This window comes from Myxine glutinosa, chromosome 8 (genome assembly GCF_964187855.1).
Source record: "Myxine glutinosa chromosome 8, kmMyxGlut1.1, whole genome shotgun sequence".
NCBI classification, from domain to species: Eukaryota; Metazoa; Chordata; class Myxini; order Myxiniformes; family Myxinidae; genus Myxine; species Myxine glutinosa.
In genome coordinates this window covers 28,004,328-28,029,718 of record NC_136268.1, presented here as the reverse complement: position 1 = coordinate 28,029,718, position 25,391 = coordinate 28,004,328, and the positions used below count along the sequence as shown (strand labels likewise).

General features: G+C 48.8%; 1 protein-coding gene across 1 annotated transcript in view; it reads right to left on the bottom strand.

The window, feature by feature from the left end:
• Positions 1-25,391, bottom strand: part of LOC137432328 (CUGBP Elav-like family member 1) — a 356,059-nt gene that overhangs the window by 67,154 nt on the left and 263,514 nt on the right. Inside the window, exon 6 of the mRNA XM_078783095.1 lies at positions 20,693-20,772. Within this exon, the coding sequence (XP_078639221.1) occupies positions 20,693-20,772 (80 nt within the window). The remainder of the gene's footprint in view (positions 1-20,692; positions 20,773-25,391) is intronic.

The following is a 25,391-nucleotide window of genomic DNA, read 5'->3' as shown; positions in this document are numbered from 1 at the left end:
AGGCGGCCAAACGTGCCCTCAATCTGGATTTCGAAACCCCGGTTCCGCTAGGCCAGTGTTACATATTTATGTGAATGTATGTGAATTACTATTCCGGGCTTTGCTTATCAATGTGTAGTCGATTAAAGGTTGTTGTGATTAAAGGGTCAGGAGCCCTTCTGAGGAAAAGGAGACCGGAAACGGGAGAAGAAAAGACACGAGGTCCTGGAGACGCGACGATTCTTCTTCTTCCTCGCCAAGCTCGGACGCGAGCGGTATCGAAGGAGCAACGTAAGAGAATCGGCGTTTCAAAGCCCGTCTGGCGAGAGGAGTTACCGGGACGTGTAACTACCCTTTGACACGTCAAGTCACTGTGGGTTCGTGCACGGAACCAAGCAGCCGGCACAGTTCGCCTCGCCGTCTACAAGGCCGCGTACGGGTCGCACCTGGGGCCGCGCGTGCTGGGCAGGCCGCGTGTTGCTTTGCCTGCTTTACATTACCCGCTTTGCTTGGCCAGGAGGTGCGCGCTGCAGCCGTTGTTCCCTTTACGGGACGTGCCCGGTGAAAGCACGTCAGGAAGGGTCCGTTCAACCGCCCACGTGCGGAGATCGAACTACAGGAGTACGGAGACATTGTGAGAGACATTGACCACGGAGGGAGTCGGGAGTGGGGCTCATGTGAGGAATGTATAAGATGGCCATCTTAGAGTTAATGTAGATGAGTTTACATCTTTGCACTATTGATTGCTGATTGTTGATGGTTGATTGCTCGAGGAATATATCATTGATTATTCCGGATCCTTGGTGTGGGGTTTTTTTCTTGGTTGGAATTCATATTGATTGCGTTACGAAAGCGCATACATAATAAATCTTTCTGGCGGAGTTCCTCTCACGGTCCGGGGGTCACCGAGACCAGGTAGTCACCGGGAGGACCACGTAACAGAATTGGGGGCTCGTCCAAATTACGATTTGCGGATTCGCAATTGGGTCTACGTCCGGGATCTAAAATTGTATAAAATAATATTTTTATTAATTAAAATGTATTAATTAAGTATTAATTGGTAAATTTTTGGGGAAATTGGGGTAAAGTCTTGGGTGAAGGTTAACAGGTGTTAACGATAGGCACCATGGCGTTTGTGGCACAGAAATTTGCGGTAACCCCGAGTGAGGCACAGTTCCGAGCGTTACTAAAGTCGGACCTCTTGAAATTGACCAAACATTTTAACTTGGAGGTCCGAACTAATTTGAGGAAGGCAGAGTTGCAGACCACGGTGATACAGTCTATGGTGGGATTAGGAACATGGGACGAGTTAGCCTGGCAGTGGCTACCCGAAGAACCAGAAGACGTTGAGCTCCGGAGACTGGAGTTGCAATTACGGAGCCAGGAACGGATCAAAGAAGAAGAAAGGAAAGCAGAAGAGAGGAGAGAAGAGAAACAAGCAGAGGAAAGGAGAGTGGAATGAGAACTCCAGGAAAGGTTAAAAGAAGAAGAAAGGAAAGCAGAAAAGGAAAGAGCAGAAGAAGAAAGGAAAGCAGAAGAGAGGAGAGAAGAGAAACAAGCAGAGGAAAGGAGAGTGGAACGAGAACTCCAGGAAAGGTTAGAAGGAAGAAAAGCAGAGGAGCGGAGAGCTGCAAGGGACCTCAAAGCAGAGGAGAGAAAAGCGGAAAGGGAATTAAAGGAACGTGACATGGAGCTTCAGCAAGAAATTAAATTCAAGGAGCTGGAGTTAATGAGAGAACGGGGAGAGGGACCACCCTTGCTGACGGGGTCGACACCTAGCCAGAACACCTGGGATGTGGGCAGACATGTGAGGCTGGTTCCACCCTTCAGTGAAAAGGAAGTCGCTAAATTTTTTCCACACTTTGAGAAAGTGGCTCGACAGTTAAACTGGCCGGAGGAGGCCTGGACCATACTAGTACAAAGTGTGCTGGTGGGAAAAGCTCAAGAGATTTATTCGGCGCTACCAATGGACCAATGTGCAGATTATGAGGTATTGAAGAAGCACATCCTCAAAGCCTATGAGTTGGTTCCGGAAGCTTACCGGCAAAAATTCAGGAATGCCAGGAAGAGGGAGAGTGAGACCCATGTGGAGTTTGCCAGAGTGAAAGAAAACATGTTTGATCGGTGGTGTGAGTCAAAAGGAGTCGGGAAAGACTTCGAAACATTGCGTGACTTGATCCTGGTGGAGGAATTTCAACAGTGTGTCCACGAGGACATCAAAGTGTACCTCCAGGAAAAGAAAGTACCAAAGTTGTGGGACGCAGCCACCATGGCAGATGATTATGCCTTAACACACCGGATAGGGGTCCACAAACCTAACTCCTCACCTAGACTTCAGCAGGGGAGTTATGGAACACCTGGTGCGGAGAACGACCTCACATGGCGGCGGCCTCGAGATGATTATGGGGACAACTCTGATACCCCAACTGTTAGAAATCAGAGGGCTACGGGCCCAAGACAAACTTATTTTTCGGGGGGCCCGAGGCAGACCACGAGTTTTTCCTACGGGCCTACTTGCGCTTTTTGCAAGAAACCTGGACACTTGATGTCCAGTTGTTACCTCATGAAAAGGGAAGACCCAGAGCGGAGTCCGACTAGTACAACTCCGAATGCGATGGCAAACGTAAGAAATAGCCCACAGAAGAGTTACCAACCATTTATTTATGAGGGGTTGGTCTCACTCAAGGGAGACTTGACTAACCCAAGACCGGTTAGGGTTTTGAGGGACACAGGAGCCCATCAATCCTTAATGCCAGGAAACAATATCTCTCCGTTCTCAAGACCGAACTCTCTTATCTGTCTCCCTCTTCCAAATCCTGGTGGCGTCTGGTCAAATCCGTTTCTGGTGTTTGTTCCCCCTCCATCCCCTCCCTTACCTCAAACGGCTACACAGCTGACTCCGCACGTGAAAAAGCTGAATGCCTCAACTCTGTGTTTGCCTCTAAATCTTGTGTCCCAAACCCATCCCTCTCTGTACCCACCATACCCAGTCGTACCCTGCTGCTCCTGGACTCCGTGTCCTTTCCTCCTGACAAGGTGGAAAAGTTTCTGTCAACCCTCGACTCTGATTCTGCAACTGGACCCGACGGCATCAGCCCACGGGTCCTAAAATCCTGCTCTGCTGCTCTATCTCACCCTCTCTCTGTTCTCTTCACCCTCTCTTTTGCTCAAGGTCAACTGCCATCTGCTTGGAAATCAGCCAACATCACCGCTTTGCACAAAAAAGGTGCAAAAACAGATCCTAGCAACTACAGACCAATCAGCCTTCGCCCAATTATCAGCAAAGTCATGGAATCCATCATTGCTTCGGATATGAAATCTTTCCTCTTCTCCAATGGCTTGATCTCTGATCATCAATTTGGTTTCAGACCAGGTCACTCTACTCTGGACATGCTGCTTCTGCTGTCTCAACAATGGATGGAGGTCCTCAATGCCAAACAGGAAATTAGAGCTGTCTCTCTCGACATATCACGTGCCTTCGACACGGTCTGGCACCCCGCTCTGCTCACCAAACTCTCCTCCTTTGGTATCCATGGAAATCTCCACGCATGGCTGGCGGACTTCCTCTCTAGTCGTCGTCAACGTGTGGCCCTGAATGGGTTTCTCTCATCTCCTCTTCCTGTTCAGGCTGGAGTTCCCCAAGGCAGTGTTCTGGGCCCCGTGCTTTTTCTGGTCTTCATCAATGATCTCTCTGACTCTCTCGAAAATCCTCTGTATCTCTTTGCTGATGACTCCACTCTCTGCCGCTCCATTCCTCTTCCCTCAGATCGGCAGTCTGCTGCCTCCTCACTCTCTGAAGACCTGGACAAAATCACAGACTGGTCAAACAAGTGGAACATGTCTTTCAATCCTGACAAATCTCACACTCTTACTATGTCTCTCCGAAAAGATCGACTGGACAACCCTCCCATCTACTTTCTCAACAATCCTCTCCAAGAAGTTCTGTCGCTCAAGATTTTGGGTCTCACTATCTGCCATTATCTTTCTTGGGAAAACCACATTTCCAAGCTGGCCTCCAAAGCCAGTCGCTGACTGGGCATCCTCCGTCGTGCGAAGTCCTTCCTCGGCACACCTGAGCTCCTCACCACATACAAGGCTTTCATCCGCAGCTCAATGGAATACTGTTCTCCCCTATGGGCCGGTGCTCCTGCCTCACACCTAGCTCGGCTTCACGCTGTTGAAACCAAAGCTTTCAGAATTATTGGAATCTCCCGCGATGAAGCTATCTCTGAGGGCCTTTCACTCACTCACCGCAGGCAGGTAGGTGGTCTTTCTGTCTTCTACCGACTCCTCTCCGGCCTTGCACCCCCAGCTCTCTCTGTGCTCTGTCTCCCAAATATTCCTACAGGTCGCACAAGATCTGCCAGCAACCCTCTGATGGTTAAACTGCCGAAATCTCGGCTCTCTGCTCACCTTCACTCCTTCATTCCTCTTTTCTCCCACCTCTGGAACAAACTCCCTCACTCCCTTCAATCCCACTCCTCCCTCCAGGTCTTTAAAACAGCTGTTCACCACCATCTCTTATCTTCCCCCATCCAAAACCTTGATCTTTTCTACCCCCGCTAATTCACCCCAGATCCACCTTGTTTGAAATTCCAACTTCTTTCCTGGAAGTCTTGGCAGTGTCCATATGTTTTATACCTCTCCCACCGCCCCCTTCCCATGCCCCCCCCCCCCCCCCAAAGCCCTCGCCCTCTCTCAGATCTCTCGATGTCTCCATGTCTCTCGGTCCCTGCTCTCAAATGTTGTGTTTGTGTCCTTCCCCCTCTCTCCCCATCTTGTCTACCGCTCCTGATGTTATATGTTTTATGTGTCGGTTTGTCTTTCTGTGTGATTAATGTTCGCTCTTTCACGAGCCTCGATCTTGTATACAAAAAAAAATAAAAAAAATAAAAAATAAATGCTTGAAGGCATTTTGCCATTGTCAAAGAGTACCGCAACTGGTGATAGTGTTCGGTTACAAGGGATCGGTGGCTGTGTTAGTGCCCCACTTCATGTCATCCATTTGGAATCCGATTCGGTGTCAGGACCGGTCACCGTCGGTTTACAAGCCACGCTTCCTGTAGAGGGAGTATCTGTGATTATCGGGAATGATTTGGCCGGGGGGCAAATTTATGGTAACCCGAGGGTTGGTAAAGAGCACAGCAGGGAAAATAACACCCCACCAGCTCGGGATGGCGACAAAAGTTCCAAGTTATTTGTAGGGGGACTGAACTTCAACACAGAGGAAGAAGTTCTGACCTCTGTCTTCAACAGATATGGGCCGCTGGTGGAAGTGCGGGTGGTAAAAGACAGGGAAACGCAACGGTCAAGAGGGTTCGGCTTTGTCACGTTTGCAAGCACAAGAGACGCCAGGGAGGCAGAGAAGAATGGGAATGGTAAGGATTTGGAGGGTCGGACCATAACAGTAGGGAAGGCCTTTCGTAGGCGTCGAGAGGTCTACAGAAGAGGACAACTTGGCAGTAGTTTTGGGGTTGGCAGCAGCCGATATTACTATGGAGGCTCCCAGAGTTACGGCACCTCCCGAAAGAATGAATGTCAGAGCACTGGCCGAGAAAGAGACCGCCAGTCAGGTAACGGCTGGGACAAGGGGTCCCACCGTAACGGTTAGGAGTCTGGAGAAGTTGAAGCACTATATACGGGGGAGCCGCCGAGCCGGGGCTCCTACACGGACTAACCGTGAACGCCACGTTCTTAAAGGCGTCCAGGTAGTGAACTTTCCTGCACGGACTAACCGTGAACTCCACGTTCTTAAAGGCGTCCATGTAATGAACTTTCCTCCCCGGACTAACCGTGAACTCCACATTCCTTAAGGCGTCCATGTAGGGAATATTCCGCTGGGCCTCCCGAAAAAGTGCTATCGAGAGGTTTAAATTTGGGGGCGTTGGTCACCACCTCTTAACCGTCATTCAAGAGAAACTAGAAGTGGTTGACGCTTGGTAATTAATCTAGGGGATCGTGTGAAATTTTGTTGCTTTATTTTTAAGTGATGACTGTGCCCGGGGGGAACTGATGAGTTGGGGGGGGGGGGGGGTGAGTTATCTGGTTTGTTTATCCAAGTTGGCCAGCAAAGAAAGTTTTCTCTGGGTTCAAACTTTCTTTCTTGAAGGGGGGGAGTGTTACATATTTATGTGAATGTATGTGAATTACTATTCCGGGCTTTGCTTATCAATGTGTAATCGATTAAAGGTTGTTGTGATTAAAGGGTCAGGAGCCCTTCTGAGGAAAAGGAGACCGGAAACGGGAGAGGAAAAGACACGAGGTCCTGGAGACGCGACGATTCTTCTTCTTCCTCGCCAAGCTCGGACGCGAGCGGTATCGAAGGAGCAACGTAAGAGAATCGGCGTTTCAAAGCCCGTCTGGCGAGAGGAGTTACCGGGACGTGTAACTACCCTTTGACACGTCAAGTCACTGTGGGTTCGTGCACGGAACCAAGCAGCTGGCACAGTTCGCCTCGCCGTCTACAAGGCCGCGTATGGGTCGCACCTGGGGCCGCGCGCGCTGGGCAGGCCGCGTGTTGCTTTGCCTGCTTTACATTACCCGCTTTGCTTGGCCAGGAGGTGCGCGCTGCAGCCGTTGTTCCCGGTACGGGACGTGCCCGGTGAAAGCACGTCAGGAAGGGTCCGTTCAACCGCCCACGTGCGGAGATCGAACTACAGGAGTACGGAGACATTGTGAGAGACATTGACCACGGAGGGAGTCGGGAGTGGGGCTCACGTGAGGAATGTATAAGATGGCCATCTTAGAGTTAATGTAGATGAGTTTACATCTTTGCACTATTGATTGCTGATTGTTGATGGTTGATTGCTCGAGGAATATATCATTGATTATTCCGGATCCTTGGTGTGGGGTTTTTTTCTTGGTTGGAATTCATATTGATTGTGTTACGAAAGCGCATACATAATAAATCTTTCTGGCGGAGTTCCTCTCACGGTCCGGGGGTCACCGAGACCAGGTAGTCACCGGGAGGACCACGTAACAGCCAGGCAGACCTCTCTAATTTAATTAAACAGAAAATTAATGTTATATGGCAAAGTCAGTGGGACTCCTCCCCTAAGGGGAGGTGGTGTCACAAGGTGCATCCATCGATCGTGTCCTTGGGGTCGTCTCCCCGGCTCCCTCGCAGGGAGCAGTCTATCTTATCTCGTCTTAGAATTGGACATTGCTTTCTCAATTTTTATCTTCACAGGATCGGGTGCCATCCCTCGGGGTGGTGTGATCGGTGTAAGGTTCCCGAAGATCTGGACCATGTTTTTTCTTTTTGTCCGCGTTATAATAATGCTAGATCTCGTCTTCAGCTTTCTTTCCGCGGAATGGGGATCATGTGGTCAGGGGATCTGAAACATCCTGGGTTTTGTAGATCAGTTTTAAAGTTCATCAAAGATACGGGGTTAGCAGTGTGAGTCTCTAGTTTTTCTAGTGTAAACCTCCTGGTTTGGTTTTGTTTGGATGTTAGGGTGTGTGGCTTATAAAGAGCCTCGTGGCTCTGAAAGCGCCATTAAACCTTAAAAAAGCAGAAGAAATGTAAATGTTTCATGATATTTGTTGTATTATATCACCTTTATCTGTCAATATTGTTGAAATGAAGAAAGTTTTTTTTAAATTTTTTTTTTATTGTTGAAATGAAGATCAAATAGCTGTATGTTGAAATATGTTGAAAAAGTCAAAACTTAACATGGGTGTACTTACTTTTTCACGTGACTGTATGTATGTATGTATGTATGTATGTATGTATGTATGTATGTATGTATATATATATATATATATATATATATATATATTTACGGATCCGGGGGACGGCACTCCCGATAGCAAGGGTGGGGGGGGGGGGGGGGGTGTTAATCCCCTTGGCCTGTTAAGCTGGCCGTGCGACCGGTCCCTGGGGGTATGACGTCACTTCCGGTTGATGGTAAGTAGGGTTGCAAGCCCAATTTGTCTTAATACCTAAGTACTACCATCGGCCGTAAGCGAGGAAATACTTCCACCCGGCCGCAGCGTGATTGGATTGCGCCGAGCGAAGCGAGCTGCGACTCGGGCCGTTATCAAGAGACTAAACCCGACTATAAGGCGTTTGGCCAAAATTGCGCCACAGGTATTCAATGGAAGAAGGGACTCAAGTGATCGGGGGAAAGAAGAAGCCAAAGTAAGGAATACCAGACATTTATTAACTATATACAAAACCAAAGAAGAAACGAAAGTAATATACAGTGAAGAAGAAGAAGACACAGGGCAGCCTTAAGCAGTCTTATATTATCAATGCCCAGGACAGACAAACAGACTTTTTTTTTTTTTTTTGGTATACAGAGTCGAGGCTCATGAAAGAGCTAACATTTATCAACAAACAAACAAATCAAACAAACAAGCAAACAAAGTATATAAAAAAGGGAGCGGTCGTCAAGATGGGAGAGAAGGGAGGAAGCACACAAACACAAACATTTGAGAGCAGGGACATCGGGAGATGTGTGGGAGGGAGAGGGCCTGGGGGGGAGGCAGGATAGGTATAAAACGCAAGGACATCAAGGACTTCCAGGAAAGAAGTCGGCACCTCAAAAAAGTGGATTTGGGTGTGAAATTAGCGGGGGTAGAAAAGATCAAGGTTTTGGATTGGGGAAGATAAGAGATGGTGGTGAACAGCCGTTTTAAAGACCTGGAGGGAGGAGTGGGATTGAATAGAGTGAGGGAGTTTGTTCCAGAGGCGGGAGAAAAGAGGAATGAAGGAGTGAAGGTGAGCAGAGAGTCTTGATTTTGGCAGTTTAACCATAAGTTAAACTTACACGAAAGGGAATGGCAGGCAGGAATGACTGGAAGAAGGAGAAGGGTCCGTGCAGGTGACAGGGTAGGACGGTCCGGGCCGGTGCGCAGCATCGAAGGTGGCTCCAGTCCACGCTCCGGGCTCGAGGCGAAAAACACGGCGGCAGCTGCACGTATTCGTTCACGCGGTAGGGGCTTTTCGAAGCAGCTCGTCAGAGGGCTCCGCGCAGCTTCGTCTCTGTCAGCCAGACCCCACCAAGCATCGTCTCCAACCCAAGTCGACTCTCTGAACCTTCTCACTCGCCTGTCAACCATACCTTCTCACCCGACTCCTCGAAGCAGTCCCTCCCAGCCGCTTTTATTGCCCGGGTCGGAATCAAGCCGCCGGCTCTGATGACATGCCTACCGGTTGGCTCTCCTCGGCACTGGTTGGTCGGTAAGGGCTCGCTGACTTGACTCCACCTCTGCCGATGCGTCGACGTGCCACACCTTGTTCTGGTGGCTCCCCCCTGGTGGCTCCGCCCCCTTCTTCCTCGGCTTGACCGCATGGCTAATGGCGGTTTGGGGCCAACAACCGAATCAAGGCAAGGAGCAGCGAACGCCGCCCGACTGTTACTTTGAAGCGCGGGTGAGGGGATTGGGGAAATTGAAAGGGGCCTATCTTATTTGATTAATGCAACGCAGATTCAACTATTGGGAACAGATCCTTAACTGAAACACACAATAATGAAATAACTAAGGAGAGGTCCTATGGTTCGCTACGTGTTGTACATGGACTAACTAGGGTGCGATCTTCAACAAGCCAATTGATGGGGATATTTACAGGGGAACATTTATAAGGGAAACATTTACTAAAATATACTAGTGAAGGTTCTAAAAACCGTAACAATATATATATATATACTCGTATACAGACTTGGCATTTAATATGGAATGTTTTTTTTGTGGGGGTGAACTTACTTTTCAAGATGACTTAGAACCAAAAGGTCATTGGAATTATGTTGAAATTATTCGAGATTTTGTTAATGTGACCTTTAAAAGAAACAAAAACCACATTTGACATTTCGAAGCAAATAAATTGATCCTTGAAAGTGATGTAAACTGATATCGAACTCAATTCATGGACAGTACTGTGTTAAACTTCTGTACGTTTTCCAGAAGTATCTCTTTATTTTGCACATTAGCCAAATTTTCTTCTCAAAAAAAACAAAAGCTAAATTATGACTGGGATTACGGACAGTAAAATTACAGTTCAGTACTTCGTGTAACCCCCAAGAGCATTCAGGAGAGCACGTACACGTCGAGGCATGCTGTTCACGAGATTTGCCAAGGTTTGGACAGGAATCGCTTGCCATGCAGTGACAATAGTCTGCTGTAATTCACGCACAGAGGTGGGCTGCTGGTCCAAGTTGTCAATTTGATGCGTTAATTCTGCACACAAGTTCTCTATCGGATTCATATCCGGGGACATGGCAGGCCACTCCATATGCTCTACACCACGGTCAGCAAGAAAGTGTTGGATCATGCGAGCACGATGAGGCCGTGCATTGTCATCTTGGAAGACAAAGTTTCCTGTGTCAAAAACAATGGTGAAACCACACCAATTGCAAATAATACAAACACCAATAATACAAACAAATATTGTATTAAAAATCACACAAGAACAACAGTACAATAATAATAGGAATCAAGAGTACAATCAATATCTCCTCTGATGGTACCATCAGCTAGTACAAGGTAACTCACTGTGCTCCAAGTGAGTGGAAAAGAACATTCCCCAATGTCTCTATATTCCCGACTTCGAGCTCAGAGCCGATCCCCTCCAGTGATCATCGGAACGATGTCGAATCGAAACCAGAATCTCGTTCAGATGACAGGCACAGTCACGCCGCCCAAAACGGCACAAAGGCGCACGCGGCCAAAGCGGAGTAAAGGGTCACGCGGTTAAAGCGGCACAAAGGCGCACTCACGGCGACTGGGAAATCCAAAGGTGCCCTCCAGGTATGAACTTTCACTGTTCACAGTCGGCGAGCCGCAAAGTAATCGTCAAAAGCCTCGGTGCACACACACACCACAGATACGTCTGAAAGCGGTGGAAACGGCTGACGAAGCAAGGAAAGTTTGCTCGACGCGCATAGCGCGCGAGTCAAAATGGCCGACGGCTCGCCCTCGAGTCGCCACGACCCGGCGATGATTCTTCGGAATCTAACGCCAAACCTGACACGCAGGATGAGCAGTCACAGCGATAACAACTTTATCGCAGGAATCCTTTTTCCCAGGAAACCCAAAGTATGTGACTTTTACTCAACAACGCTCGTTGCAGACTGCAAAGCAATCAGCATCTTCTCCGACTCTCTCGCTCCACCCTCTTTCTCTCCTTCCGCTTCGTCGTCGTCCGGTTCCGGTTTCATTTAAAACCTTAACCTTTTTACCTTTTGACAACAATAACCGTCATTTCCCTCATACTACGATAATAATAATACATCGAACCAGAAATGTTTCAAGTGGATGAAAACCACAACAACGGAAGTGATGAATCCGTAACAATATATATATATATATATATATATATATATATATATATATATATATATATATATATATATATATATATATATATGTATATATATATGTATATATATATGTATATATATATATATATATATATATATATATATATATATATATATATATATATATATATATATATATATATATATATATATATATATATATATATATATATTTGTGTGTGTTTGTATGTTGTTAAGGGAGGTGTTTTCTGTGTTGAGTCCTTGCCTTCCCTCCTCCAATCATTCTCCACCCACCTCCGGTCCTCCCCCCATGCTTTTACTCTCTCCTCCCTCACTCTACCCATGTTATTTCCGCCCCACCCCCTCCACCTCCATTGTTACCTATTTCAGGGGTGCGGATATGGAACCTTTAAGATAGGCTAAGTAGGCTTTGTTTAATAATGTAATCATTATTATCATTTTGTATGCAGCCTGTGGCTGCTGGTTGCATCATTGCTGGAAGTGTGGCTATGCTGCTGATGGAGTTCCCCTTATTTCCAGTAAGCTGGCACTCATGTTTTTGACCTTGGAAAGAAGACAGGCTGAGTTAATCGATCTGGTGTTATTTAACGGCCCCACAGGGGCTCAAACTCAAGACCCTAAGACCTTAAGCCAGCCACCTCGACCGTTAAGCCAACACCAGGCTTAATGGGATCATAATGCAAGTTCATGCTGCCATCGCAGGCTCAGACACTATTGTGGTAACTTTACCCAAGACAATGGGTAGAAAACCGTCACGTGCTGTGTTGCAGACCTACAGAATTAGAATGACCCAGAAGCATGCAACATACTGTGGGGGTTACCCCATTGGGACATAATCCACAGGCACGGGACTAGTGGGGCTTTTGATTGTATGCGCTCGGTTGTTGGAGCCACGGCCCCTTAAGAGTGAGTTGCGTTATAAAAGATGCGTGAGTTCCGGTATGTGTGAGTTCTGTTGGAATAAAGGAGCTTTGATCAAGTCACGAAGTGTCTCGCCCTCTCGTTGTCCGCAACTCCTACATTGGTGACCCCGTCTTGCTCTCGAACATTTTCGGAGCTTCAAACGAACATGGCGACAAGCGCAGTTTTGATTAAACTGCCGGAGTTTTGGGAGCGACAAGCTGCCGTTTGGTTCGCACAAGCTAAGGCCCAAGTCGCTATTCGGAGCATTTCTGCGGACGACACGAAGTATTATTCTGTCGTGTCTGCGCTCAGCGGCTCCACTGCGACCAGAGTGGTGAGCTTTCTTCAGGATCCTCCGAAGGGCGGCAAGTACAAGACGCTAAAGGCGCTGCTGCTCGTAACCTTCGAGCTCACTGAGGCCGAGCACGCCCGCGAACTACTTTCTCTACCCGGGCTGGGTGACTCCAAGCCGTCGGAGCTTATGGACCACATGTTGTCTCTACTGAGCAGCCACCGACTATGTTTCCTCTTCAAAGAACTGTTCCTGCAACAGCTGGCAGGTCAGGTACAGACAGCCCTGGCCAACTCGTCTGTTAAGGATTTCTGCGCCCTGGCGAGGGAAGCAGACAAGTATTTCTCCACCAGCCAGCAATGTAGTGCGGCCGGCCTCTCGTTGGGACACCGCATGGGACCCCGGCCCCGTCGAGCCTGCGCCACTGGCGGACACCGTCGCGGCCGCCATTACGGCCCAGCGGCAGAAGGCCCCAGGCTTGTGCTTTTACCACGCAAGGTTTGGGCCCAAGGCCAAGGCATGCCGGCCACCCTGCAGCTTCAGCGAGTCGGGAAACGGGATGGCCGACGCTCGTTAACTGCCATGAGCATTGGCCGTTCGGGCAGTTTGTTGTTCATTTCGGACACCGACTCCGGACATCATTTCCTCTGCGACACAGGGGCCTAGGTGAGCGTTCTACCTGTGTCAGCATTGGACCGGGAGGCCGGGAGTCACGGCCCCGCCCTGGAAGCCGCCAACGGCAGTGCTATTCAGACTTTTGGCAAACGGACCGTGGCACTGTGCTTGGGCGGGCAGCGGGTTAAATGGGATTTTGTCACGGTGAAGGTGTCCACCCCTTTGCTGGGCGCTGATTTCCTCTGCTCAAACGGCCTATTGGTGGATGTTAAAAATCGGCGGCTCATTAATGCGGAGACATTCAGTTCTCTTCCATGCTCGCTGAGCGGGTCCACCTCGACGAGGCTTGCGTGCACGCTCTCGAACTCCGATGAGTTCGCCCGCCTCCTCACCGAGTTCCCGGCCCTTACACAGCCCACCTTTTCGGCCGTTGCCGTCAAGCATGGGGTGGAGCATCACATTCCGACCACCGGCCCGCCTGTCTATGCCCGGGCTCGACGCCTCGACCCGGCGAAACTCGCTATCGCAAAGGCGGAGTTCGACACGTTGGAGCGTCTTGGCATCGTGTGACGGTCCAACAGCCCGTGGGCCTCGCCTCTCCACATTGCGCCGAAGCCGGGTGGCCGTTGGCGCCCGTGCGGGGATTATCGCCACCTTAACGACGCCACTACCTTCCGACCGCTACCCAATCCCGCATATCCAGGATTTTTCTGCCCGCTTAGCCGGTAAGGTTTTTTTTTCTAAGGTGGACCTCGTTCGTGGTTACCACCAGGTCCCCGCCCGGCCGCACGACGTTCCTAAGACCGCGGTGATTACACCGTTCGGGCTTTTCGAATTCCTCTGTATGCCTTTTGGGCTCAAGAACGCGGCCCAGGCTTTCCAGCGCCTGATGGACAGCGTGTTGCGGGATTTGCCATTTCTGTTCGTCTACCTGGACGATATCCTCATCGCCAGCACTTCCAGGACGGAGCACATGCTTCACCTCCGAGCGCTCTTTGAACGCCTCAGTCAGCATGGCCTGATCATTAACCCGGCCAAGTGCTTGTTTGGGGTGGCTTCAATTGACTTTCTCGGCCAACGCATCACGAAGGAGGGGGCCGTCCCACTGCCGTCTAAAGTGGAGGCTGTGAAAGGTTATCCGCGCCCCCTCACCGTCAAGGCCCTGCAGGAGGTTTTGGGCATGGTGAATTTTTACCATCGTTTCGTGCCCCGTGCAGCCCAGCTGATGCGGCCCTTTATGAGGCCTTCAAGGGCAAGCCTACCAAACGCGCCATTGACTGGACCGAGGAGATGGCCAAGGCTTTCACGGATGCTAAACTGGCCCTCGCCAGCGCAACCATGCTGGCGCATCCGTCGCCCGATGCACCGATTGCTCTCACCACGGACGCTTCAGACTACGCGGTTGGCGCCGTGCACGAGCAGTGGGTCAACGAGGCGTGGCAGCCGCTTGCTTTTTTTAGCCGGCAGCTCCGCCCTAACGAACGAAAGTACAGTACCTTCGATCGTGAGCTCCTAGGCCTCTACCTCGCTGTCCGACACTTCCGTTACCTGTTGGAAGCCTGCCCGTTCATGGCGTTTGTGGACCACAAGCCCCTGGTTTTTGCTATGGCCAAGGTCTCGGAGCCGTGGTCTGCCCGTCAACAACGCCAGCTCTCCTTCATTTCCGAGCTCACGACGGACATCCAACATGTTGCTGGGGAGGATAATATGGTCGCAGATTGTCTCCCCCGGTCCATAGTCGGCACGGTTCACCTTGGCATCGACTACGCCCGCATGGCGGCCGATCATATCGCCGACCCAGAGGTCTAGGCCTGCAGGGCGGTGGTCACGGGGCTTCGACTGTCTGACGTGCCGTTCAAGGACACGGGCACCATGCTACTGTGCGACGTTTCCTTGGGTCAGCCTCGCCCCGTCGTACCCACCTGCCTTTCGGTGGACCGCCTCAAGCCGGCTCACTTGGAGACCAGCCCCCTCAGTTGGCTCAACCCCCGAAAATGGACATTGCCCGTACGAGTGAATTCTGGGGGGGGCGCATGTGGGGGTTACCCCATTGGGACATAATCCACAGGCACGGGACCAGTGGGGCTTTTGATTGTATGGGTGTGGCGTGCACTCGGTTGTTGGAGCCACGCCCCCTTAAGAGTGAGTTGCGTTATTAAAGATGCGTGGGTTCCGGTATATGTGAGTTCTGTTGGAATAAAGGAGCTTTGATCAAGCCACGAAGTGTCTCGCCCTCTCGTTGTCCGTAACTCCTACAATACATTTGTATGGTCATTTGAACCATTTGGAAAGTGAAAGCAAGAGACCTCCGGTGCAGAATTTAAACAGCTGGGAATGGATGTTTGAGAAGCACAAACTGCCTGACAGTTTGGCAGCCATTCCAATATTGTGAATTCATGTCTTAGCTCAGGTGTGAAGAATCTCTATATTTACTCTTCATTTTGTGCTTCGCCTTCCACTATATATAAAAAGGGGCAATGCCCGTGGGCTCACCTGGTATCATCAGGGAATCACTGGTAGGTGTTTTTGACCCACAAAATATGTAATGGATAAGAAAGTAAATACCTACAGTGCCTTCAAAAAGTATTCCCACCCCTTGACTTTTTCACATTTTGTTGTTTTCCAGCCTGAATTTAAAATGGATTAAACTGAGATTTTTTTTGTCACTGATCTACACATAATACCCCATAATAGTCAGGTTCACTATGTTTTTTCGTTCAAAATTTTTGGAGATTAGCAAAACTAGCAAAACAAAACTTCAGAAAACAAATTAGCAAAACTTCAGAGCATGAGGAATCCAAAAATTAATGTTGGCATTTGCGTAGACACCTTTGCGAAAATGACACTCAGGACAGTGATGAAGATCTGTAAAAGCATATTCCTGAACGGTATAGACCTCGTAGATCCTGTGTATAGGACTTATAGTTCAATCTGATACTAACAAGGCTGCTTTCTTGCTTTATAAACCCATACCTATAACTTCAAAGGACTTGCAATATCATGTATTATGTAATACAGTTATATCACAAATATAAAGACAATGGTTTCAATTACCTTTGTTTGTTGCTTTTCTATAATCCTGAGGACTATTTTGAGGCCTTTTTTGGATTCCTTGACCCAGAAAACATAGGATTAGCATATTTAATTAAGTTTCTAGGTTGACTAGAAGCCGAGATAGCGCAAAATATGTATTTTATGGTGGCCATTTTGAAAATCCAAAATGGTGGCCATGCAGGTGTCTGTGCAAATGCCAACATTGATTTTCGGATTCTCCATGCTTTGATGATTCCAAAAATGTACAGGTTTGCTAATCTCCCAAAATTTTGAACGAAATTATATTTGTTAACATAGTGAACCTGACTATAATATCAAAGTGGAATTTTTTTTTTGAATTATTTTACAAAATAATTGAAAACTAGCCAAAACCCGTGGAACATCCACGGAAGGGAGGATGTGGTGTTTGGATAGAGTGTACCATTATGGATGGCATAGGGGATTTGCTTGTCCGAGTAAGAGTTAGGAAGAAAGATGAGAATGAAGAGTGCGTATATGAACAACGATCGCCGACACCGGCACAAATGCATGCTCTGGATTGTCCACTCAGTGGACGGCTTGCTTTCGCCTTCGCCTGTCCAATCAGCGGACGGCTTGCTTCGCCTTCGCCCAGCAGACGCCAATACGATGGCGTCGTAAGATGGCGTCGTATCGGAAGTTAATCGGATGCTTTTGGGCCCCAACTTTGGGCTAATTCAGATTTTTCGAGTATGGCTGTACGTGATAAACAAAGAGAGCGGTTCGTAGATCATAAATCCATTAGTGCCGTGGGCATCGGGTCACTGGGTGCGGCGTAAAAGGGATAACAAAGTCGAGTCCTTATGCTATTATTATATAGACTAGGGCATTGCCCGTACTATATCTATATCTAAAATTATATCCCCCCCCTCTATTTACATGAAATGGTTTGGTCCAAAGCGAACGGCTTCCGGAGTTTGGTAAAGAAATCGCCATCGCGTGCACAAACGCGCAGGAAAGCGAATGAATCGCAAATTCGTTTTTATTAGTTTTAAAACATAGTTTAACGCCAACATAGCGGCAACATAGTTTGCAAACGTGAAATAAATGAATACGCTCTCAAATGTGCCATCCGAGGCAGAGTGTGTCCGCCACGTTTGGCACACGCGATAGTTCGCTGCTCTCTGATTGGTTGAATCGTTTTTTGGACATAGCTCGGTAAGTAATTGTCCGATTAATATGAAACCTTGAAAAGGCACATCCTCGAGTCCCCAGCAATATACCTGGCAAGTTAAAAGTATATCGGACCCGTGGTTGTCGAGAAACAGCGGTCACAGACAAACAAACGTACAAACGTACAAACAGAGATTACTGGAATTATAGATAGATGAAAGGCTGAAATGTCTCGAGTCAATAAGTATTCAACCCTTTTGCTATGACACTCCAAATTGAGCCAATTTCCTTTGTTCATCCTTGATATGTCTCCACTACTTGAATGGAGTACACCTATGGTCCATTCAATTGATCCGTCATGATTTAGAAAGAAACACACCTTTCTATATAAGGTCTGACAGAAACTCTACCATGAAGTCCAAGGAGCTGTCCATAGAACTACGAGATATAATTGTGAGGAGGCATACATCTGGGGAAGGGTATAAAACAATTTCTAAAGTGTTGAAAGTTCCCAAGAGCATAATGAGCCCCATCATTAGGAAATGGAAAGAATATGGAACTACCCAGACTTCCTAAAGCTGGCCGTCTGACCAAACTGAGCAACTGGGCAAAAAGGACATTGGTCAGGGTGATGACCAAGAACCCAATGATCACTCTGACAGAACTACAGAGTTCCTTGGCTGAAATGGGAGAACCTGCCAGAAGGAAAACAGTCTTTGCAGCACTTCACAAATCTAGGCTTTATGGGAGAGTGCCCAGACGGAAGCAACTCCTGAGAAAAAGGCACATGACAGCACACCTGGAGTTTGCAAAAATGCATGTGAAAGACTCCGAGAGCATGATGCAAAATATTCTGTGGCCTGATAAGATGAAAAATGAACTATTTAGCCTAAATGCAAAGCACTACGTCTGGAGGAAACTGAGCACAGCTTATCATTCATCCAACACCATCCCTAACATGAAGCAAGGTGGTGGCAGCATGATGGAGACTGGGAGACTTGTACGGATAGAGGGAACAATGACTGGAGCCAAATACAGGCAAATCCTTGAGGAGAACCTATTTCAGAGTGAAAAATCCCAAGACTGTGGTGAAGATTTACGTTCTAACAGGACAATAACCCCAAGCATACAGCCAAAGCAACACTGGAATGGCTTCAGAACAAGAACGTGAAAGCCCATGAGTGGCCCAGTCAAAGCCCAGACTTGAATCCCTATGAGAATCAGTGGAAACAAAATCCCCATCAAACATGACAGAGCTTGATAAAATCTGCAAGGAAGAAGGACAGAAACTCCCCAAATCCAGATGTGCAAAGCTGATACAGACAACCCAAGAAGACAGATCCTTGCAACTACAGACCAATCAGCTTGTTCCCAATAATCAACAAGGTCATGGAATCAATCATCGCTTCTGACATCAAATCCTTCCTCTTCTCCAATGGCTTGACCTCGGATCATCAATTTGGATTCAGATCAGGTAATTCTACTCTGGACATGCTGCTTCTGCGGTCTCAACAATGGAGGCCCTCAATGCCAAACAGGAAATCAGAGCTGTCTCCCTTGACATATCTCGTGCCTTTGATACGGTCTGGCACCCCGCTCTGCTCACCAAACTCTCCTCCTACGGTATCCATGGAAATCTCCACGCATGGCTTGCGAACTTCCTCTCTAGTCATAGTCAACGTGTGGCCCTGAATGGATTTCTCTCATCTCCCCTTCCTGTTCAGGCTGGAGTTCCCCAAGGCAGTGTTCTGGGCCCTGTGCTTTTTCTGGAATTCATCAATGATCTCTCCGACTCTCTGAATAACCCTCCTATCTACTTTCTCAACAATCCTCTCCAAGAAGTTCTGTCGCTCAAGCTTTTGGGTCTCACTATCTGCCATGATCTTTCCTGGGAAAACCACATTTCCAAGCTGGCCTCCAAAGCCAGTCGCCGACTGGGCATCCTCCATCGTGCGAAGTCCTTTCTGGGCATTCTGAGCTCATCACCACATACAAGGCTTTCATCCGCAGCTCAATGGAATACTGTTCTCCCCTCTGGGCTGGTGCTCCTGCCTCACACCTAGCTCGTAGCTCGTCTTCACGCTGTTGAAACCAAAGCTTTCAGAATCATTGGAATCTCCCGTGATGAAGCTAATTCCGAGGGCCTTTCACTCACTCACCGCAGGCAGGTTGGTAGTATTTCTGTCTACTACCGACTCCTCTCCGGCCTAGCTCCCTCAGCTCTGTCTGTGCTCTGTCCCCCAAATATTCCTACAGGTCACACAAGATCTGCCTGCAACCCTCTTATGGTTAAACTGCCAAAATCAAGGCTCTCTGCTCACCTTCACTCCTTCATTCCTCTTTTCTCCCGCCTCTGGAACAAACTCCCTTACTTTCACCCCAGATCCACTTTTTTGAAATTCTGACTTCTTTCCTGGAAGTCCGAGCAATGTCCATGTGTTTTATATCTCTCCCACCCCTCCCCCCCTTTCCCATGCCTCCTCCCCCCAAGCCCTCTCCCTCCCACAGATCTCCCGATGTCCCTGTTCTCTGCTGCTGTACTCGTGTGCTTCCCTCTCTCTCCCCCATCTTCTGCCGCTCCCTTTATTGTATGTTTTGTGTGTCCGTTTTTTTTTTTGTGATTAATGATAGCTCTTACACGAGCCTCGATCCTGTAAAGAAAAAAAAAGAGAAAAAAAAAAAGACAAAGCTGTAATCGCTGTGAAAAGTGTCCTTAAAAAAAAAAATGTTTTGTTTTTTTTGGTTTGTTTTTTGTCTACGAAGTATTGACTCAGGGGCTTCAATACTTACGTAAAGTATATATTCCTGTATTTCATTTTTAATCATTTTGTAAAATAATTCTGAAAAAAATCCCACATTGAAGTTATGGGGTACTATTTGTAGATCAGTGACCAAAAAAAAAATCTCAATTTAATCCATTTAAAATTCAAGCTGTAACACAACAAAATCTTAAAAAGTGGGATCATAATGCTACTTTCTGAAGGCACTGTATTTTGTGGCAAACCCCTGATTTATTATTAATGCTGTGAACAAACTTTAGTCCATCACAGGTGATGAAGGTTGTGGTCAAGTTTCATCGAAATTGTGTGTGTGGCTTCGGAAAAGTTGCGAGTGTTTACATCCAGCCTAACTGCCTGACCGACTGACACGGCATGATGTTAATAAGTCCTCTCAACAATTTTTGTTCCAGGAGAGCTAAAAAATGGTCCCTTTTGTGAATCGGATGATGTTTGAGAGAGTAAATGTGTGCGCCTGCTTTCTCAAGTGCATACCATTATATATATATACTTTAACCCTGCTCTGTTACTTGGAATTATTTCTCACAATCAGTACATTTCTGATGCTCTTTAACTTTTGCAAATCCATGAAATCATATTTCACACCTCCACCTTTTTGGTGTGTGTATGCGTACCTCCATCGTTTGGGACTGGTGCATGGTCTTGATCGCATTCTGTGCCATAGCACGTGCCGTGTACGTCACGAAAGCACAGCCTGCAGGACAATGCAACACAAGAATACAAACTTTAATGTTGTAATTCACTACTAATCATAAATTGGTGTGGTTAAATACCCAATAACACATCTTTATTTTAAGATTTACAAATTTACAAAATTATTACAAAATTTACAAATTACAAATTTCAACACCCATCCCCCACACAGATGGAAATGGACACACGGGCTTTAACTCCTCCCCCGACCTGCATACGTGTTGTACAAAACGAGAAGCACCTGCTCCCTCTTGCTTGGAGCAGCCTGGGGGGAGGGAGGACGTGGTGGCGGATGTGACGCAAATATTTTTTGTGCCATGGCAAGTAACCTCCCTCCCCACCTCGCCCCTCCCCCGCCTCCCCCCTCCCGATGTCTCCAGCAGGGATCAGTAAACCACTTGCACTGTTCCACACATACAGGGGAAAATCGTATGTCGTCTCCTCACCCTCGTTGGGGTAGAGGAGGGAATATTTTGAGTCCATGACCTGACCCTTGTTACTCCCAACACGTATGCAAAATAGGTGGAGATTGGCCCAGCAGTTTTTGGTTCACGAGTTATCAAGTGACCACTATATTCGTCATGTGTGTGCGTCTGTCTGTGTGTGTGTCTGTGTGTGTGTCTGTCTGTCCGCAGCATAACTACCCGATGATATCATCCGATCTTGATGAAACTTGGGTGGGAGGTTGATATCATGATCTCGTTGTGTCCTGCCTAGAGTGGGCGTATTGCGCTCATTGTGGGCGGAGCCACGCCCGAAAAAGATGTCTTTTTAGGGGGTAATCGAGTTCAAGCTACATCTTCTCCGAGGGGTTTGGTGGAATCTGACAGGGGTTTCGATATTTGGTTAGGCCAATGTCATGTGTCTAGCCCCACGGAGCTCGATTTTTCATTTTCGCCCCAAGGTCAAGGTCACAAGGTCACGAAATTTAGAAAAGTCGATTTTTGATGGTTTTACTACATTGTTCGCTTCCTGATAGGGTGAAATGTCATACATGATCTTATATTATCACATACATCATGAAATACAAGTTTTCCAACAAATTTCAGAATCCTCGACCTTTGACCTTTGAAGGTCACAAAGGTCAAAGTTTCAAAGTTGTCGGAATCGAACTGAATTTTCGGTATTGTGTAGCTAACTAACCTCATAACTGATTATACATTATTTGCTGTCTCATTTCAAGGTCAGTAACCTTCGTTTTGACATTTCAAGGTCACAAAGGTCAAATTTTCAAAGTTGTCGGAATCGAACCGAATTTTCGGTATTGTGTAGCTAACTAACCTCATAACTGATTATACATTATTTTCGATCTCATTTCAAGGTCAGTAACCTCGTTTTGACATTTCCGGGCCTGGCCTGTCCAGGCCTGTTTCGGTTATAGTCCATCCTTTGTTATTGAATACCGCTCGCTCGTGAACCATCGTCGTCTTCTGACTTGTCGATTCTATAATTTATGAGACGCACATACACATTGTATAGTAGGATGAAGAAAACCCCCTCTCAGCAATGGTTGGAGGCCCTAAATCTCAATCAAGAGATCCGTACCTTTGACATATCTCACGCATTCAACATAGTCTGGCATCCTGCTTTACTTGCCAAGCTCTCTGACTTTAGCATATAGGGCTGCCTTTATTCCTAGACTCCTGACCTATGTTTCTCTGCAAGAGTGAGGCTCATGGAAAAGCAAGGTTAAATTAATGGTGGGGTCGTAGAGCAACAGTTGAGCACACCTGGCAAGGTGTCTGGCAAATAAATCAACAGGAAAGGAAGAGGGATATAGAAAGGGAGGAAACACTAAAAATCAGCAAGTAAGAGGAATGGAATGAGGGGACACGGGGGGGGGGGGGGAGGGGAGGGGGATAGTTTAATGGGGGATAATAAAGATCATGTGTCAGGAATGGTAATGACAAGGTGACAATGCAATGCCTGCTTGAAGCCCTGGATAGAAGAGCGTGAAATAATGACCTCTGGAAGGTGGTTCCATAGATGGGAGAAGTAAGAAACAAAGGAGTTGAGGTGTACAGACAGCCTTTGGCAAAGCCATGACTTTCCAACATCAGCCTTGACTTCTCCACAGCCAACAGAATATCAAACCTGGTCTAAAGAGCTATCCACAGACATGGCATCCTCCGTCCACCCAAGTCTTTCCATAGAAATCAGATTTTTTTCATATTGTGCAAGGCCTTTATCCGTAGCTCAATGAAGTACTCCTCTCCCCTACCGACTGGTGCCTCAGCATTATATCTGGCTCTCCTGGATTCTGCGGCATCTAAAGCGCTCATCTTTTTTGGAATCTTCCACAATGAGGCCAAAGCACAAGGTCTGTTCCTTTCCACCAAAGGCAGGTTAGTAATCTCTGTGTTTTATCTCCTTTTCTCCAATATTTCTCCCTCTGCTCTCTCAGTCCTCTGACCTTCCCTAGCAACTCCAGGATGCATGTGTTCTTCTAGTAACCCCATTATGGTCAAATTTCCAAACTCTAGACTGGCTGCACAGCTCAACTCCTTTGTTCTTCATTACCAAACTTTCATAATTTTTAAAAACCAAGTAAAATGACTTTCGGTGTATTTGACGCTATGATGAGTGTGACGGGCACAAGGGTCAATAATTCCGCGCACCAGTGGGTGGCGCGAGTGTCCAGGCGGGGAACTGAAATACATGCCCCGCCTTTCGGCCGATCGGCCACGCCCGGGGGCAAGGCGTGGCCTCGGGACATATATGCGGGCTCTAAGGTCGAGCCCGCCCAGTGCTGATGAGTGAACGTGTAATAAAGTACTTTCGTTTGTATCCACGCGTTGTGGCCTACTTCTCTGGCAATCGAGTCGTGTGTGCACAGCACTACACTGGTGACCCCGACTTGTTCAGCCGTCGCTGACCCCCGAACGCGCCATGACTACCAACGCCGTCGCCATCAAACTCCCGGAGTTCTGGGAAGCGCAAGCCGACGTTTGGTTTGTGCAAGCCGAAGCTCAATTCCAACTCCGGGGCATCACGGCGGACGAGACCCGGTACTACCACGTGGTCGCCGCCCTCGGGCCAGGCACTGCCGCCCGAGTCGTGTCCATCCTTCGGCGCCCGCCGGGCGACCACAAGTACGAGGCGCTCAAACATCTCCTCCTCGCCACGTTCGGGCTCACGGAGGTCGAACGTGCCGACCGCCTCCTGGACCTTCCCGCCCTCGGCGACACACGACCATCCGTCCGGATGGATTTCATGCTGTCCCTGCTTGGAGACCAGCGCCCGGATTTCTTGTTCCGTGCACTTTTCCTCTGCCAGCTACCTGTACAGGTGTGCCTCGCGCTGGCCGGTTCCAAAATCACGGAACCCCGCACCCTGGCCAGAGAGGCCGGAAAATTTTTCGCAGCCTGCGACACGCGGTCGGTTTACGGTGCTGCCGTAGTGGATCCCGGTGCGGAGGGCTACAGCGCTCCCGGCTTCCCTCGTGGCCGCTGCTATGCCCCGCCCACTACCGCCACCGCCGCCGGCACGGCCGACGCGGCCGCCACCACCGCAAACCTGGTGCTACTATCACGCCAGGTTCGGCCGCAAGGCGAGAACGTGCCGCCCGCCGTGTTCTTTTGACGGGACGGGAAACGACCGGGCCGGTGCTCACTTGCGGCCATGAGCGTCGGCCATTCCGGCAGCCTCCTGTTCATCACGGACACCTCATCTGGTCGTCGTTTTCTATGCAACACGGGAGTGCAGGTAAGCGTCCTCCCTGCCTCTGCGTCCGACAAGCAAGCCGCAGGCCGGGGCCCCGCTTTGCTTGCCGCCAACGGAACACCCATCCGCACATCCGGGAAGCGTTGCCTCTCACTGCGGTTCGGAGGGCAGCGTTTCCAATGGTCGTTCGTCACCGCCAGCGTGCCAATGGCCCTGCATGGTGCGGACTTCCTTTGTGCGCATGGGCTGTTGGTGGACGTTAAACGTCGACATCTCATTCAGGCCGAAACGTTCAGCTCACTCGCTTGTTCGCTGAGTGGCTCGTTGAGCAGCTCGCTGAGTGGATCACTGAGCGGCTTACCAAGCGGCTTGCTGAATGGTTCCGTCCCGGCGAGATTAGTTTGTAGGCTTCCGGCAGCGGACGAGTTTACCCGCCTCCTCACCAGTTTCCCGGCACTCACGCGGCCCACCTTTTCAGCGGTGGCCGTCAAGCACGGGGTGGAGCACCATATCCCCACCGTCGGCCCACCGGTCTACGCCCGGGCGCGCCGCCTCGACCCCACGAAGCTCGCCGTGGCGAAAGCGGAGATCGCCATGCTGGAACGGCTGGGTATCGTACGGCGTTCCAACAGCGCTTGGGCCTCTCCTCTGCACATTGTACCGAAGACCGGCGGCGGATGGCGGCCGTGCGGTGACTACCGCCGGCTCAACGATTCCACTACCCCCGACCGCTACCCGGTCCCGCATATCCAAGACTTTTCCGCCCGGTTGGCAAACACGACCGTGTTCTCGAAGGTGGACCTCATCCGGGGCTACCGCCAGGTCCTCGTACAACCGGACGATGTCCCAAAGACGGCCGTCATCACCCCTTTCGGCCTCTTTGAGTTCCTGCGGATGCCTTTTGGGTTGAAAAATGCGGCCCAGGCGTTCCAGCGGCTCATGGACAGCGTCTTGCAC